The following is a 17,160-nucleotide window of genomic DNA, read 5'->3' on the forward strand; positions in this document are numbered from 1 at the left end:
TCAGACTATTTGCTGAATATTTTGACGTGGGTGGGGTGTCAGCTTCACACAGCTTGAAAAGCTATATATATTCTGTGTTCCTATCAACATGACTGTGAGCAATGTTTGAGCATTTGACAAGTTTTAATTGGACTTAGGTCTGAACTTTGGCTGGACCATTCTAAATGTATGAATATGCTTTGAGCTAAAGCACTCCATTCTAGTTTTGGTGACAAAACAGTTTCTTCTAACAACTAAATGATATTCATGCAAAATCCGTATTTTAAGAGTTAAGTTTTCCTCTTCGTTATCCCTTTTGTCTTTGACTCTGTGTTAACACACATCTCACAACTCTGTACAAAAATCTGAAAATATGAATACCAGAGTTTGCGAAACACAATGTCACAGCCCAAACATTTTGTCACGGTTGTAATAATGAAGCATTTGATCTCTGTTGGGTCATTAATCCTCCTTTGCTGTTAATTTCTTTAACATTTGGTCTGATTTTTAATTTACATATGAAATTTAATTTTGACACGATTTATTTGACTTGGACTCTCATGCGTCCGCAGTTATGAGTATAAGGTCGGGTACAATTTATTTGTTTTTGAAGTGCTTCTCTGATGAAAGTTATACTCCAAGTCACTAAATGTTCCTTGTCAATAGTGTACAACCTTTTAGTTAATTTTACAAAAAATTTTTTTTGTGAGTTTCAGATATTCTTGAGCTAAAATATTTTCTGAAGATTTTTATTTTGTCCTTCATAAAGCTCATCATGGAATAGATCTTTACGACCCGATTCTACACTGCAAAAGAAGTTTAAATTTTTATTATTTTCACATAAATCAATCTGAGTAACTGATAGAGATTTTTTGGTATTATCATTTTGTTGTTACTTTAGTTCATATTTCAGTCTAATATTAGTCAGTTTAAAGTGTTCTCTTCTTTAAACTGTATGTGTGAACTGACCTGGAGGTCACAGCTGCCTGTTATCTTCATGTGAAACAGTTTGACCGAGATTTGAACCGGGCTCAGATCATGGGTCAGATGTTAAATTGTTTTACGACCTTTGCTGTGTTTAGGTAAAATGTTTTACGACCTCTGCTGTTTCCTCTGCTGTCTATCTTGCCTATCCTCCCTCTTTGAAGTTTGAAAATAAAAGACAAGCTCTACCCAAAGATCTTCAGAACGCTCTGTGAACGGCTCGGAGGAGCAGTTGACAGAGTTTTTCTCCTTCTGCAGAAGTTTGGTCATAAAATTCATATATGTTGTCTGTGGTTCTTTTATGTAGGTTCTAGGAAATTACCTATCAGTAACTATAGCAACCAACAATGATTTAACTAATTGCACCACTCTCCTTTCTCCAGCTGTTTCCTGTTGTTGCTGCTGGTTGCCGTTGTGGTTTGGAAAATCAAACAGACCTGCTGGACTTCCCGGCGTAGAGAGGTAGGTCATGCCCATTCCTGAATGTTACCAGTCTGTTGGATTGTCGAGGTGTGTGTGTGTGTGTGCGCATGTGTGTGTGTGTATGTTTGATGCAGCTGATACGCTGGTCCATTACTCCACAATTTGTTAAGGGTGCGTTAATGTCACAAGTTCCCAAAAAAGGGAAAAGAAATGTCTGCCTAATAAGCGTCACCATGACAGTAAACAAGGCCATTCCCCTTAATTAGTGCTTCTCATGAACCAATTTACTCAGATGAAGAGATGCTAAACGAAGTGGAATGGAGTGATATATCACTTAAAGCATCAACAGATGCTGCATCGCTTCAGATTTAGTCTTGACCCTCCCAAGCATGCTGACACACACACGCACCCCCCCCCCACACACACACACGCACACCTCTTCCCCCCACACACACACGCACGCAACAAACCCACACAAACACGCTCCCAGAAGTTAAGGAACACAAAGTAAAATTTGCCCCCAAATCATTTAATCATCATCAGTGTTGTTTCAGCATATTTAATTATCAATAACAATTGATGGTTTGTTTCTAAATGTGTGATGTTATTTTTGTTTTTCTAATTAATCAGTAAGGAATAATTGCTTGTAATTAATTGACTTTTTTCCATCTTGCCCCATACGTAGCACTGACTGTTATCACCTGAGTACTGACAACTGGAACTTTATGTTTATTAAATAACCTGTCATTTTACACTCAATCTTTATGTTTATTACTAGAGCAAGGTAAGTTTGTTGCCCCACTGATGTACTTTGAAATAATTCAAAGAGCTTTATAGGAAAATAAATGACAAAAAAAATGTAAAATCAAAAATGCATTTAAGTTCTGGTATTATGTGATACTCTCATAATATATGTTTTGTTTTGGGGTTTTTTGAGGAAGTTGTTTAAACAAAAATGTGACTCTGATTTAAACGTGGCTGAATCTCCTCTCCAGTAAGAGAAGAACACCAGTTTACTATATTCCACATAAGAAATTTGCTTAATATGAGTATTATGCATTGATTTGATTATCAAATCAAATGAAATCCATCAGATTCAAAACATAATGAATATTTATTGTTACCTAACAGAAAACATGACATGTAAGGTCTGTCATTCACTAAATGTAAGCATTTTTCATTCTTACCTATTCAGGTGAAAAATGCTTGTATAAATAAAGTGCTAGACTTGGGAAAAAATTAATGAAGGAAAAACTTGAAGTTTTGTTTTTCCGTTTAACATTTTGACTCAAGCAACTTAAAAATTATGAAGTTAAATCTCAACAACTGAAGATTTTTAGGAAATACATTTTATATTAACTCTCGTGTACTCTTCCTTGTCCTACCAGAATGTCAAACCTGGGTTAAATGGAGTCAACTAATTTCTATTGCTACTAATATGAGCCACTGTTTCTGAACATGAGACACAAAGGTTCAGTAGAACAAGAAATATCTCTGTCCATTCCAGACTTTTCTGTCTTTGCTGTAGATTTCTTGTTTTTACGACGCTGCCATTTGTCCTTTTTCTGTCTCACCCATTGGGAGTTATTTGTTACTCTTTGTTTTTCACTATCTTTGTCTTTTTATTAGTAACTTATCTTGATCTGTCATCTGTCTAATCTTAATGCTATTTTGTGATAATGATAACAGTGACATTAAGACCTATTTGATACGTCTTTTTTGAACAGCTGTGATTGTAATGTGCTTCTTTGGGACACCAGTCGTATAAGGAAATATAATTTTTATCACTAAACAGCACATTATATTTTCATATTTATTGAGATTTATCAATGCCCTCATTGAACAAACAGTGGCAAAGCATAACAACCCAGACAATACAGACATCATTAATTTGAATTTATGGTGACAACAATATATCTAAATTCTTATCATAAGAAATTTATCATGATCGTTGATAGTACGAGTAATGCCCACCAATAACGTGATGTTTCCTGTTTTGTCATGAGTTTTCCCTCCACTCCGTTGTTTGTTTGAGGCACAGTGGTGAAACCTGAAACTGCTGCTGTGCGAGGTACACAACAGGTTGTTGTTAGGTAACCAAAGAGTGAGCTGTTGTGATCTGTGTTTTGTGTAAAGTTATTTTTGAGGTTTTTCTGTGACTAGATCTGTTTTCCCTTGTGAGTCTCTGTCTTCCCTGTTGATTGCTCCCAGCTGTGTCTAGTTCCCTAATTACCCTCCCTGTGTGTTTACTCCCACCTGTTGTATGTGTTCCTTGTCAGGTCCTCGTCGTGTTTCGTCGTCTATTCGCTCTCAGTGCTGCCTTTGAGTTTGTACCTGTTTCATCATTAAATGTCATTTCATCATGAGTACCTGGGCCTACCAGCGTCTTCTTCACCACCTCCACAACCACATCATGACATGAGCGAGTTAGTGGATTCTGCCCCCTTTGATTAGCTAACCCTGGGAGGTGGAGCAGCTAAAGCTTTTCCCCCACATACATCCCTCAGAATGCCATGCAGTTCTGGATCGGAGTTCAAGAAAATTATAAAAAATTCCATCAAATGTATTATCTATTGATATTGATCATGTCTATCGTAATATATATTATTATTGGTTTATTGCCCAGCCCTGCCCTTAACATAATCTACTTACACCTAGTTTGCAGTTCACTTTGTTCTGCTGAGACTTTCCATTGTAAATAAACATCTGACCAAGGAATTACAATAAATGCTGCTTTAGCGTGGTGTTATGCTAAATCAGGGGTCCCCAAACGTTTTCCTGTGAGGGCCACATAACTTTTCCCTTCTCTGGTGGGGGGCCGGAATCAGTTTGTAACAGAAAAAGTATGACGATTGCAGGAGTGCCTAAATGTAAAAAATTGTTTTCCAGAAAGCACAATCAAATAACCCTCTCTGGGTTCTTCACAGAACAAAATTAATGAAATAAATAATAACACTATTAATAATGAAATAAATAATAACTAAACAACCCTCTCTGAGTTCTTCACAGAAAAAATCCAGGAAATAACACTATTTCTGAAATAAATACGTATTTTCCGGACTATAAGCCACAACCCCAAAGTTTTTTTTTAAAACCAGTAAACATAAGCATGTAAGCCGCAGATATCTCTGCCGCTCCAGGTTTTCCACAATGATGCAGCAGCAGCAGAGGGGGGCGGACACCCAACATTTGAGTCATAACAGGTCAATTGAATATCACATTTATTAGGGTTGAAAAAGAAAAAAGTTGCCAAGTTAAGATTTAACTGAACTGATTACGGTAGTTTCCGAACAGTAACTGTAACAGTAAAAGTGCTGTTATAACACACTCTAGCATGTGTGTGCTAGTAGCACACACATGCTAGTGTGTGCTACTAGCATGTGCTAAATGAAAATAGGCACCTCCTTCTTCTTTTTCTTCTTCTTCTTTAGATTTCAACGGCAGCTTGAATCCATTATTGTTGCACTATTGTGCCATCTATTGGATCCTAATATCTATACCTCAAATTCTCCTAATGATCCCAGAATTATTTAAAAAAACGAAAAATATTCTTTTTCCCCTCAATTCTATTTAACTGATCAACAATATTCTCAATTTTCAATTCCCTATTAAAACCTAATTCCATTTAAATGGGCGCTTTCTTCTTTGATTTCAAATTTTGACTTCCATTGATTCACTTCCTGCTGAAGAGCCCCCTGGTGGTTGAAGAAAAATCCACATATAAGCCGCATGGTTCAAAGCTTAGGAAAAATGTAGCAGCTTATAGTCCGGAAAATACGGTATATTGAAAAAAAAATGTAAATGCTCTTTGGTATTGTTGAGGGGGCCGGACCAAATGTGGAGGCGGGCCGGATCCGACCCGTGGGCTCTACTTTGGCCCACTGATCAAACTACTGTGCTAAATGGTCGCCGAGAAGATTCTTACTGTATTATGAACACATTAACTTCTCCAACAAATCATTTTTTTCCTCTTCTTGTCCACTTTGTCTGCTCACAGGTGTGCTATTTCCAGAACAGTGACTGATACCTGACTCAGATGTGTGTTTAGCCATCTGTGAGCGGCCATCATGCTGTTTGTTTAGCCTGTTTTCTGCACTCAGGAGCCGTGTTCTGCTTGTTGGCTGGCTGCTTGACACTCGGCTACATTATTTATAAGCGCAGCTCTCACATCACAGCAGAGCCGCAGTGCTTCTTTTACTGCACTGTCAGTTTGTTTACATTTAAGCCCTACTTCTTCATCTTTCTATGTTCTCTGTGAGTTACCCTCATTCATCTGTTTCAAAAGCATCTCCAATGGCTAATATGTGGAGACTTTAAAAGCTGACCGTTTAGGCTAAATGTTTCTACAGTCAAATTTGAAATGAAATCGGCTACATTTTAACTGCATGATTAATTCTTCTCATTCGGTAAAGAGGAAGCAAATTGAGAGCATTCAGAATGTAATACGTGATTTGAGGACAGCTCAAGGAATGTAGTGGAAGCTCAGATTTTGAAGAGTAATGATTCAGAGCCCAATTTGGCCAAAAACATGAAGTATTCAAAATTATTCTCCTCTCATTTCAGTCACCAATCATTTCTTCATAGAAACTCTATAACAGCTGTACAGAATGTCTAACACAGATCTTTACCTCATTTATGTCGGGTCTCAAGCCTCTCCTTACTTTAAGATCAGAAGACCTGTTGTAAGGACAAGTGAAATACTGCTGCATTGAATTTTTTTACACAAGTAGGAATTTCCAACTGAAATCAGAAAACCAATTCAGAGATTTGTGCGTTTTCTTGATCTCTGACCTGAAAATCAAATAAACACAGATAAAAGATCATAAATAAATTCTCTTGAACCCTAGCTTGACCCTAAAGAAGGCTCTGTCGTAGTGGAAGACATCCCGAATGAAACAATACTCACCCATCAGCCATCAACAACTAACAATCTGTTACCCTGAAATCCCACATCATGAAGATCCTGGAGAGACTGCAGATTTGCTCTGTGAGAAACTCTAGGAGACACAGGTGGAGCCTCAACAATCATCTGGAACTATGACTACCTCTCAAACAGACCACAGTTTGTGAGCCTGAAGGACTGTGTCTCTAACCAGGTGGTCAGCAACACAGGAGCAACACAGGGGACTGTACTTTCTCCATTCCTTTTCACTTTCTACACTTCAGACTTCAAGCGCAAGTCTGACCTCTGTCATCTCCACAAATACTCAGATGACTCTGCAGTTGTCAGGTGTATCAGAGATGGACAAGAGGCAGAGTACAGAGAGCTGGTGGACTACTTTGTGTCACGGTGTGGGAACAATCAACTCATCCTAAATGTAAACAAAACAAAGGAGATGATTGTTGCTTTCAGGAGAAACAGGGTTAGATCAAACCCTATTTCCATCATGAGAGCAGAAGTGGAGGTGGTTGAGGAATATAAATACCTCGGTGTTCATCTGGACAACAGACTGGATTGGAAAGGCAGCAGTGAAACATCTATAAGACGGATCATAGCTGACTGTACTTCTGGAGGAAACTCGGATCCTTCAAGGTTTGCAGCAAGATCTATAAGTCTGTTGTTGAGAGCATCATGTGTTGGGGCAGCAGCATCAGAAACAGCGGCATAAAAAGGCCTAATAAAGAAGACTGGTTCTGTTCCAGTTCTCTTCCAGTACTGTACTGGGGACAACTGTGGAACCTCTGGAGATCATGATGCAAAGAAGGATTTTACATAAAATCAAGAAAGTTATGGACATGAGGCTGTTGTTTCGTCATACCGCTGTGCTACAGTCTGCTACAGGAAAAACTTTCTTCCCTGCCATCCATATCTACAACTCTTTAAGGAACCTAAACATAATGAGTTGCAACATTTAAATGGTCATTTTATAGCACAATCAAGATCAGTTGTAAAATTGCTGCATATATCAAACATCACTTAAAAGAAATGTGACTTTGCAATTAGACGCCTTGAAATTGGGCCTCTGTCTCTTTAAAAAGCTTTTCCTCTTTCTGACTGCAGCTTCAGCATGTCATCACAATAATGCTCCTCCATTAGTTCTTTTATACCACTGTAATGTCATCTGAATTGCTAAATACAATTTAATAGCTTAATTGCTTTTTTATTGATTTGAATCTTCACGTTAAGTCTGGAGGCATCAAATCACTGAATTATTATATATTTCAAATGATTTGTGACTGTTCGGCTGGTTTCCTACCCAATTGTGCGAATGCGATAAGTACGGAAGCGCATTGCTATCACGCAGGAAAAAAAAAATTCGAGCGCTATCACGTTATAACGTGATACGTATCTTGTTAAAACGTGATACATATCACGTTATAACGTGATACTATCTTGTTAAAACGTGATACATATCTTGTTAAAACGTGATAGTTATCTTGTTAAAACGTGATATGTATCTTGTTAAAACGTGATAAGTATCTTGTTAAAACGTGATATGTATCTTGTTAAAACGTGTTACGTATCTTGTTAAAACGTGATATGTATCTTGTTAAAACGTGATATTTATCTTGTTAAAACGTGATACGTATCTTGTTAAAACGTGATAGTTATCTTGTTAAAACGTGATACGTATCTTGTTAAAACGTGATAATTCTATGTCCAGGAAGTGGCGGTATTATGCTAGGCTGGTACAGTGGCTGACATGAATTGGTCAGGTTTCCCTTCATGTTTGGTCTACACGGATATGGATGCTGTGGTTAAAACCATTAATAGCTACTCTGAGCAGGACCCTACACAGAACGGGGCTGCACAGAAGGAAACGTCAGTTTGGTTCTCTAGCTGTGGCGGCGTTCCTGACTGTCTGGATCGAAGCTGAAGTTGGCTTCCGTTTGTAGCTTCTGATTCGGGAAATGGCTAAAGAGCGATTAGAACGGAGGCTCAGATGTATTTGCTGAACATTTTCTGTAAAACATTTTTATTGAACAGTACAATAGGTGCATAACGGCAACGGCTGTTCGTAACCAAGCAACCAAAATAAACAGAAGGCTAGATAGTGGCAAAAGACAAAAAATTAGATCCTGTTAAGCATACTTCAAAATAAAAGACTTCCTCTCTCTTCCCTTTTGTCAAAATAAATCATAAATAAAGCTTTGAATTTAATTATTTTTCACATCACCTTTTTGTAATTATGTACAATCAAGTTACATTCAGTAAATAATAATAAGCATTTAAATTATACTTAACATATGACTGTAATTAAGTAACTCCGTCCATTTTCTTTACACCCTTGTATGTTAGTGGGCTCGGGAGGGGTGTTGGTGCCTATCTCCAGCTGACATTCTGGGCGAGAGACGAGGTACACCCTGGACAGGTCGCCAGTCTGTCGCAGGGCAACAAAGAGATACATACACACACACACACACACACCTAGGGACAATTTGGAGAGGCCATTTAACCTGACAGTCATGTTTTTGGACTGTGGGAGGAAACCGGAGTACCTGGAGAAAACCCACGCATGCACAGGGAGAACATGCAAACTCCATACAGAAAGACCCGTGCCAGGAATTGAACCCAGAACCTTCTTGCTGCAAGACATCAGCTATACCAACTACACCACTGTGCAGCCCTGTAAATAAGTAACTAATCATGGAATTAGATTTAACATGCAAGTGTTAAGAAATCACCTGATATGCTTTAAAAACAAACATACATCGACACTTCAAATCTGGAGTAGATTATTCTACGCCAATGGCAGAATATTTCAAACCTAGTTTGTGATTTGTGAAACCTTTATCTGAATTGTGAAACTTCAAACATGAGAGATTTAAAAACTTTTGTATCTGGAATGCATTATAAATGAACTATCACATTTACAATATTTGCTATTATTTTAGCTTTCTGTTTTCTTTCATTTTTTTGTCCTAGAGCACCTGCCTTTCTGTTTGGCTGTTGTGGCTTACAGGGATGCATTTTAACTTGAGAGGAAGTCTTTTATTTTGAAGAATGCTTAACAGGATCTAGTTTTGTCTTTTGCCACTATCTAGCCTTCTGTTGATTTCGGTTGCTTGGTTACGAACAGCTGTTGCCGTTGTACAGCAAGTGTACTGTTAAAAAAAATAAATCTGAACAGAAAATGTTCAGCAAATACATCTGAGACTCCGTTCTAATCGCTCTTTAGCCATTTCCCGAATCAGATGCTACAATCGGAAGCCAACTCCAGCTTCGATCCAGACAGTCAGGAACGCCGCCACAGCTAGAGAACCGAATTGACGTTTCCTTCTGTGCAGCCCCGTTCTGTGTAGGATCCTGCTCAGAGTAGCTGTTAATGGTTTTAACCACAGCATCCATATCCGTGTAGACCAAACATGAAGGGAAACCTGACCAATTCATGTCAGCCACTGTACTAGCCTAGCATAATACCGCCACTTCCTGGACATAGAATTATCACGTTTTAACAAGATACGTATCACGTTTTAACAAGATACATATCACGTTTTAACAAGATACGTATCACGTTTTAACAAGATAACTATCACGTTTTAACAAGATACGTATCACGTTTTAACAAGATACGTATCACGTTTTAACAAGATAACTATCACGTTTTAACAAGATACGTATCACGTTTTAACAAGATACGTATCACGTTTTAACAAGATAACTATCACGTTTTAACAAGATAGTATCACGTTTTAACAAGATAGTATCACGTTATAACGTGATATGTATCACGTTTTAACAAGATACGTATCACGTTATAACGTGATAGCGCTCGAATTTTTTTTTTTCTTGCGTGATAGCAATGCGCTTCCGTAGATAAGTGATGAAAGCTCTGAGAATTAATTCTGAGATCTTTAAAAAACCAGCCTCAGAGGGATCTGATTCAGTTTAGCAGTGAAGTGTTGCTAATTCTTTCTCACTTGTTCAGACAGCATTTCTCCATAATCCATCTGTTCAAGTCACCAGGGTTTATCAAGACAGAAATAAAATGTTTTGCTGTGGCATGACGTAAAAACAACAGTGTCAATCCTGTCAGCTCAGAGGAGAGAGTTATTGGTTTTTCCAGTGCAAGCTTCATTGTTCTGCCTCTGCTGGGCTCTCCAGAGAGCAGGCCTGGTGGGGAACCCAGGCAGAAGGTGAAAATGGGATCGCTTCACCGTTAATTATGGATCACAAACAGCCATGAGACCACAGAGAAAGCGGCTTATTAATAGAATAACAGCTTCCTGTTAATTGCTTTTCCATGTGCTTTATTTCTATATTACCGACAATCCTTTTTGGATATTATCCTTTTGGATATTGAAATTTTAATACGAATGCATAGAGACCGAGTGTGCAAGAGATCTTCAACTTCGATTTTTTTTAAATCCACAAAACCTAATATTTCTGTTAGCTGTGTGAATAATAATAAAGGTTACAGTGAAAATGAAAATAATATAATCCTTTTAGCCAGGTCAATTTAAAGACATGTTTCATCATTCATGTATTTACTATACAAATCAGTCCATTGAATCAGACTCAGAAGACAACTTTGGGTCCATTCAAGCATTGTACAAACCGGATTCCAAAAAAGTTGGGACACTAAACAAATTGTGAATAAAAACTGAATGCAATGATGTGGAGACGGCAAATGTCAATATTTTATTCGTAATAGAACATAGATGGCAGATCAAAAGTTTAATCTGAGTAAATGCAACATTTTAATGGAAAATATGTTGATTCAAAATTTCACAGTGTCTACAAATCCCAAAAAAGTTGGGACAAGTAGCAATAAGTGGCTGGAAAAAGGAAATTGAACATATAACAAACAGCTGGAAGACCAATTAACACTAATTAGGTCAATTGACACCATGATTGGGTATAAAAAGAGCTTATTAGAGTGTCAGTGTCTCTCTGAAGCCAAGATGGTAAGAGGACCCCAATTCCACCATTGTTGTGCAGAAAGATAGTGCAGCAATTCCAGAATGGTGTTACCCAGCATAAAATAGCAAAGACTTTTAAGTTATTATCATCAACCATGCATAACATCCTCAAAAGATTCAGAGAATTTGGAACAATTGCTGTGCGTAAGGGTCAAGGCCATAAAACTCTACTGGATCTCCGGGACCTTAAACATCACTGCACCTCAAACAGGAATGCCACTGTCAAGGAAATAACAGTATGAGCTCAGGAATACTTCCTGAAAGCATTGTCGGTGAACATAATCCACATTGCCATCCGCCGCTGCCAGCTGAAACTCTACAGTGCAAAGAGGAAGCCATTTCTAAGCAAGCTCCACAAGCTCAGCCGTTTGCACTGGGCCAGGAGTCATTTAAAATGGAGTGAGGCAAAATGGAAGACTGTTATGTGGTCAGATGAGTCACGATTTGAAGTTCTTTATGGAACACTGAGACGCCATGTCATCCGGACCAGAGAGGACAAGGATAACCCAAGTTCAACGCTCTGTTCAAAAGCCTGCATCACTGATGGTATGAGGTTGCATGAGTGCTTGTGACTTGGGCAGCTTGCATGTCTGGAAAGGCACCATTAATGCAGAGAACTATGTTCAGGTTCTAGAACAACATATACTCCTATCTAGACCAGTGGTCCCCAACCCCCGGTCCGTGGACCAAATGGTACCGGGCCGCGCAAGAAATAATTAAATATTTCCGTTTTATGTATTGAGTTTGGAGGATCTTTTATTTTGAAAAACCTCTCGGTTACTTGCGCACCAACATTGAGCCCACAAGCAGGAAAATGAGTAAGAAACAGATTAGATGTCTTTGGAAAGTTTATTTGCAAAGGGGAAAAGGCCCAGAAAAGAGACAGGAGAATGGATTTATCCCGGACCAGTAGGTGAGTCCCACGTTACAAGCCTGCTCTGCGTAACATGCGGCGATCGGCTGCTAATGAGGCAATGAAGCTTCAAGATTGCTTGAAGCTTCATTGCTTCGCCACATGCTTCGCTACATAGAGACCAAGCAGGCTGTGGATATAAGCAACACTTCGGGTGTCATTGTCTCTCATCACTCCCTGATGGGACCATCTCGTTGCAGAGAAACAAGTTCAGGGCTCCCATTAGTCATTATCGTGAGTTAAAATTTTCACGAAAGTAAAATATTCGTTTTTGTGGCGTATCTGTATCTTATTTTGAAGGGATATGTAAACGTTACCATAGCGACCAGAGTCAGAGAGCGTTAGGGCAGTGGTCGGGAGGAGATAAGAAGAGCTTGTGAGTCTTTAGTCTGGTTTAGACGGCAAGATTTAAGAACTGTCGGCCGATTCTCCAAACCTCTGTGACCACAGAGCTAATAAAAGTACAACAGGTTAGATCGGTTCGTGACTCCAAGGCAGGAGCAACACACCACACGAACCGATTCCAGTCACGAACATCGCGATTCCAGAAGAAAATCCACAAAACTCCCAACATAGCATATGGGAATTTAGAATAACCAAACACGGATGACTATGTAGAAGCAATATCAGGATGCGGAGTCATTTTAAGAGATAAAAGACGTAACAAAAAGAAAAGACGGTGGATAAAAGACGACGGGAGCAGCCGCTCTATTGCTGCACTATGATTTGGAGGTGAATATGTTTTTTCATAGTTAACATTTTTATCTGAATAAACATAATAATGACCTTTACATATAATAATAAACATTTCCACATATCATCTCCGATATCCACCGGACTCACAGTTGCGCGATATGTCAGCTGTTTGGGATTCCCCTCCGTTCTTACGTCACCGCACATTCTGATTGGCTCCCTGTCACATTCAACAAGTTGTATTCTCGTTCCCAATCAGGGAAAACCCCCACAGGCTGCGATAAAAGGGCCAAGACAACCCGAATTGGGTATATTCAGGATTTAGAGGGAACACCAACATGCAGAAGCCTTATCTGACGGTTCACCCGCCCCCGGCCGCAGCAAAATTGTCCAAGTCTTGAGCGGTCCGTGGTAATAAAAAGGTTGGGGACCACTGATCTTGACGTCATCTCTTTCAGGGAAGACCCTGCATTTTTCAAAAAGATAATGCCAGACCACATTCTGCAGCAATCACAACATCATGGCTACATAGGAGAAGAGTCCGGGTACTGAAATGGCCAGCCTGCAGTCCAGATCCTTCACCTATGGAGAACATTTGGCGCATCACAAAGAGGAAGGTGCGACAAAGAAGGCTCAAGACGATTGAACAGTTAGAGGCCTGTATTAGACATGAGTGGGAGAGCATTCCTATTTCTAAACTTGAGAAACTGGTCTCCTCTGTCCCCAGACGTCTGTTGAGTGTTGTAAGAAGAAGGGGAGATGCCACACACTGGTAAAAATGGCCTTGTCCCAACTTTTTTGGAATTTGTTGACGTCATGAAATTTTGAAACAGCATATTTTTCCTTTAAAATGATACATTGTCTTAGTTTAAACTTTTGATCTGTGATTTGTGTTCTATTGTGAATAAAATATTAGATGTTGGCACCTCCACATCATTGCAGTTTTTATTCACAATTTGTTTAGTGTCCCAACTTTTATGGAATTCAGTTTGTATTAAGAGTTAAACAAAATAAATACAAATTTAAATACATTAGATACATTTTCTGCTTCAGTTGATAAAATTCCCCAAATTTTAGGTTCAAGAATTTTGTCATTGCATCAAATTGAGTTCTACTTCATATAAAATGTGTTTGACTTCTAAAAGATATATGATTTCTGTACAAAGAACTGCATTAAGTGTTTGAGCAGAAACTAGATTTTTCACAAACCAAGTCCTGATGGAATAAATGTATGCCATGTAGTCAGAAAAAGCAACAAGTCAAAAATTCAGAGAACAATATTTGATTCAAATGTAGGACAGCAGCACATGGGTCAAAGCTGAATCTGTGATTCTGGTTTTTGCATTTAGAATTGTTGGGATTGCTTTGGCGACTTTTAGACTTTCCCATAATTTAAAAGATTAAGAACACAGATGTCCGGTTTGATGACCAGAGGTGTTTTGAATGGATTCTTTTCACCACTTTTTGAATTTGCAAGATCAGATTAGATTAATTTTAATTTTCATGGGTGTGCTGTGGTGGCCTTGTCCCAACTTTTTTGGAATTTGTTGACGTCATGAAATTTTGAAACAGCATATTTTTCCTTTAAAATGATACATTGTCTTAGTTTAAACTTTTGATCTGTGATTTGTGTTCTATTGTGAATAAAATATTAGATGTTGGCACCTCCACATCATTGCAGTTTTTATTCACAATTTGTTTAGTGTCCCAACTTTTATGGAATTCAGTTTGTATTAAGAGTTAAAAAAAAATAAATACAAATTTAAAACTACAAGCAGAGATACATTTTCTGCTTTAGTTGATAAAATTCCCCAAATTTTAGGTTCAAGAATTTTGTCATAATTTAAAAGATTAAGAACACAGATGTCCGGTTTGATGACCAGAGGTGTTTTGAATGGATTCTTTTCACCACTTTTTGAATTTGCAAGATCAGATTAGTTTAATTTTCATTTTCATGGGTGTGCTGTGGTGGCGCAGGGGTTAAGCACAACCCATGTATGGAGGCCTTAGTCCTTGATGCGGCCGTCGCAAGTTCAATTCCTGGCTTGGTGACCTTTGCCACATGTCTTTCCCCATCTCTCATTACTAACTTTCCTGTCAATTAACTATCAAATAAAGGCCACTAGAGCCAACAAAAACTTAAATTTTCATCTAAGTTGTAAGAAATATTTAGTTTATTTATTTATCTATCTATTTTGCTACAAAGAAACTACATTTTGAAACAAATCAGAAGCATGTTCAAGTAACAAACGATGGAAAAATGTTTTGGAAAAAAGTTTGATTTGGAATTTTGAAGGTCGAGAGACTCTTGACTCAACGCGGTGAGGAGTTTTGTGCATTTTGTATTATTGTTCACTAAATAACTCCGACAGGTAGATTAACAAGACATGGTTAATGATCAATAACACCAGGATGGGAACATAATGTTGTTGTTCCTGGAGGAGGCGGCCTGCAGAGTGACGGATGCAGGGAGGAAGGGGAAACCCTTTGGTTGTGGTGACCTACACTGAAGGTGGTCTGTGCCATTTTCTGAAAGGTGTGTGTGAATATGAATGTGACCGCAGGTCGACTATCCGGCTTCAGATGAAGCGTTTTTATTAGATTGATTTCTAATTTTGAAACAATGAAAAGATCCAACAGTGCTTTTGACAGAAAAAAGTATTGTGCAGTGCGGTGATAACTTCGTGTTGGAGCCTTTAATCTTTCGGCAAAGATGAATCCAAACACTGTTGTGTCATTTGCAAACTTTACCGAGTTGACTAGGTCAGAGCCAAACTAATCAGAGCTTGTCTACTCTCACCTTCTAGTATGAACCTGAGACCTGAATTACTGAAGCCTCCACTATGCTTCCTATTCGCTTCTTCAGAGTTTAAGACTTTGCTTAAGTTCATGTTGTTCCTTTAAGAAGTCTACTGTAATTTCACATCTGGGACCAAACGCTGCCCCAATTGTGCTTGGGAAGACTCGTCATGAAGTCTTTTCATCGCTCTGCAGCTTCATCTTGTAAAGAGGAAGTTCACTCTGAGCAGATTATGCTGTGGGCCAGAAGCGCTGCCTGACCTCTGCAGCGCTCAGTCGCTGTTACAGAGGCCCTCACATCGATTTCCTTAAATTAGATGTTTGCTCTCCTCTTCTACGAACCAATTAACATATTGTGGCATTTTCTTTCCTCTCCCTCCCTCCACTCATTAAGAAGATTGGCTCAGAGATGCTCTGCTCTAAATTAGAGGAGAGGGAGAAGTTGTATAATGAAGAGAGCTTGATTAAAATTTAAGTTTTGAGGCTGTTCTGTTTGTTTAGGACGTGTCTGTGCTGCACTGTAACCAGCGAGTTGGCTTGTGGAGCTAATTATGCTGCAGTAAACACTTCCCTGAGGTCTTTCATAGACTCATTTTCAAAAGCTAAAGGATGAGTAAAGTTAATTTTACTGAAAGGATTGTCAAAATTATGGTGCCATTGAGCTTGAAGGCTTTTATTAAGAAAGCTGGTAGTATTTCAGATCTCGACAAAAACTTTTAAATAAATCTTATGATGCATATAGCTTAAGGAGTTTTTTATTTTTAAAAATTCTTTTTTACTAAAACTCTGGCTTCCACAGTTCTACAGAGGTGACGTTATGCTTGGCTTACTCAGTGCTTGGCTTGGCTCACCCCAATCTGCAGTTGGAGAGATTAGCTTGTCTGGACCACTGAATGCCAAATTACTTGTGTACATGGGGGTTTTGAGTTTGTGTGTATTTTGGTGCTGTAGAGTGTGCATGTTGGAGTGCCCCGGCATAAGGGGAGGTGGCAGAAAAGGTTCAAATGTGGCCAGCCATTGCCAGGTTTCTGTTAATGACCGCTGTGGCAACAAATCAGAAGGAAATGCGCTGGAACTGTAAGTAATTCACAAATACTTGTGCATGATGGGAAGAAACAAAAGTCTGCAGATCTGTGGATGATCAATTTTATTTATGTATAGCAGCAGCACTATACAAAACCGCCATTGTAGTATCAAAGTTCCTATTATTTCTTAATAGGAGATTAAGAAAAAACTAAAGTATGTTACACACGCGGCACAGCAGACACACTGATTTGTGTGTAACAGCCTTTTTATTTAGTGAAAACAGAAATCAGATTGTTTAGTAGTGGCTTTGCTGACATGCTGCGACCGTCCGGCAGCTTACGTTTACATGACTAAAAACTTCATAATTTCAGTCATTTGTATTGTCTGTTGAATATTATGTACAGCATAAAAGCATGTTAATCAGCATAGATAGATAATCATGAACTTAACATATACCACATTAAAAATGAGTTTCCAAT

General features: G+C 38.5%; 1 protein-coding gene across 3 annotated transcripts in view; it reads left to right on the plus strand.

Moving 5' to 3' along the window:
- Nucleotides 1-17,160, plus strand: part of LOC145555015 (attractin-like protein 1) — a 175,988-nt gene that overhangs the window by 36,196 nt on the left and 122,632 nt on the right. For all 3 annotated transcript variants that reach the window (XR_014091050.1, XM_081616087.1, XM_081616088.1), the window contains one exon: nucleotides 1,347-1,425. Coding sequence is in view for 2 of the 3 variants with exons in the window: in XM_081616087.1 (XP_081472213.1) it covers nucleotides 1,347-1,425 (79 nt within the window). In the remaining variant the exon portion in view is untranslated. The remainder of the gene's footprint in view (nucleotides 1-1,346; nucleotides 1,426-17,160) is intronic.

The sequence above is a fragment of the Poecilia reticulata genome, chromosome 15, assembly GCF_904066995.2.
Source record: "Poecilia reticulata chromosome 15, P_reticulata-male-v2, whole genome shotgun sequence".
In the NCBI taxonomy this organism is placed as follows: Eukaryota; Metazoa; Chordata; class Actinopteri; order Cyprinodontiformes; family Poeciliidae; genus Poecilia; species Poecilia reticulata.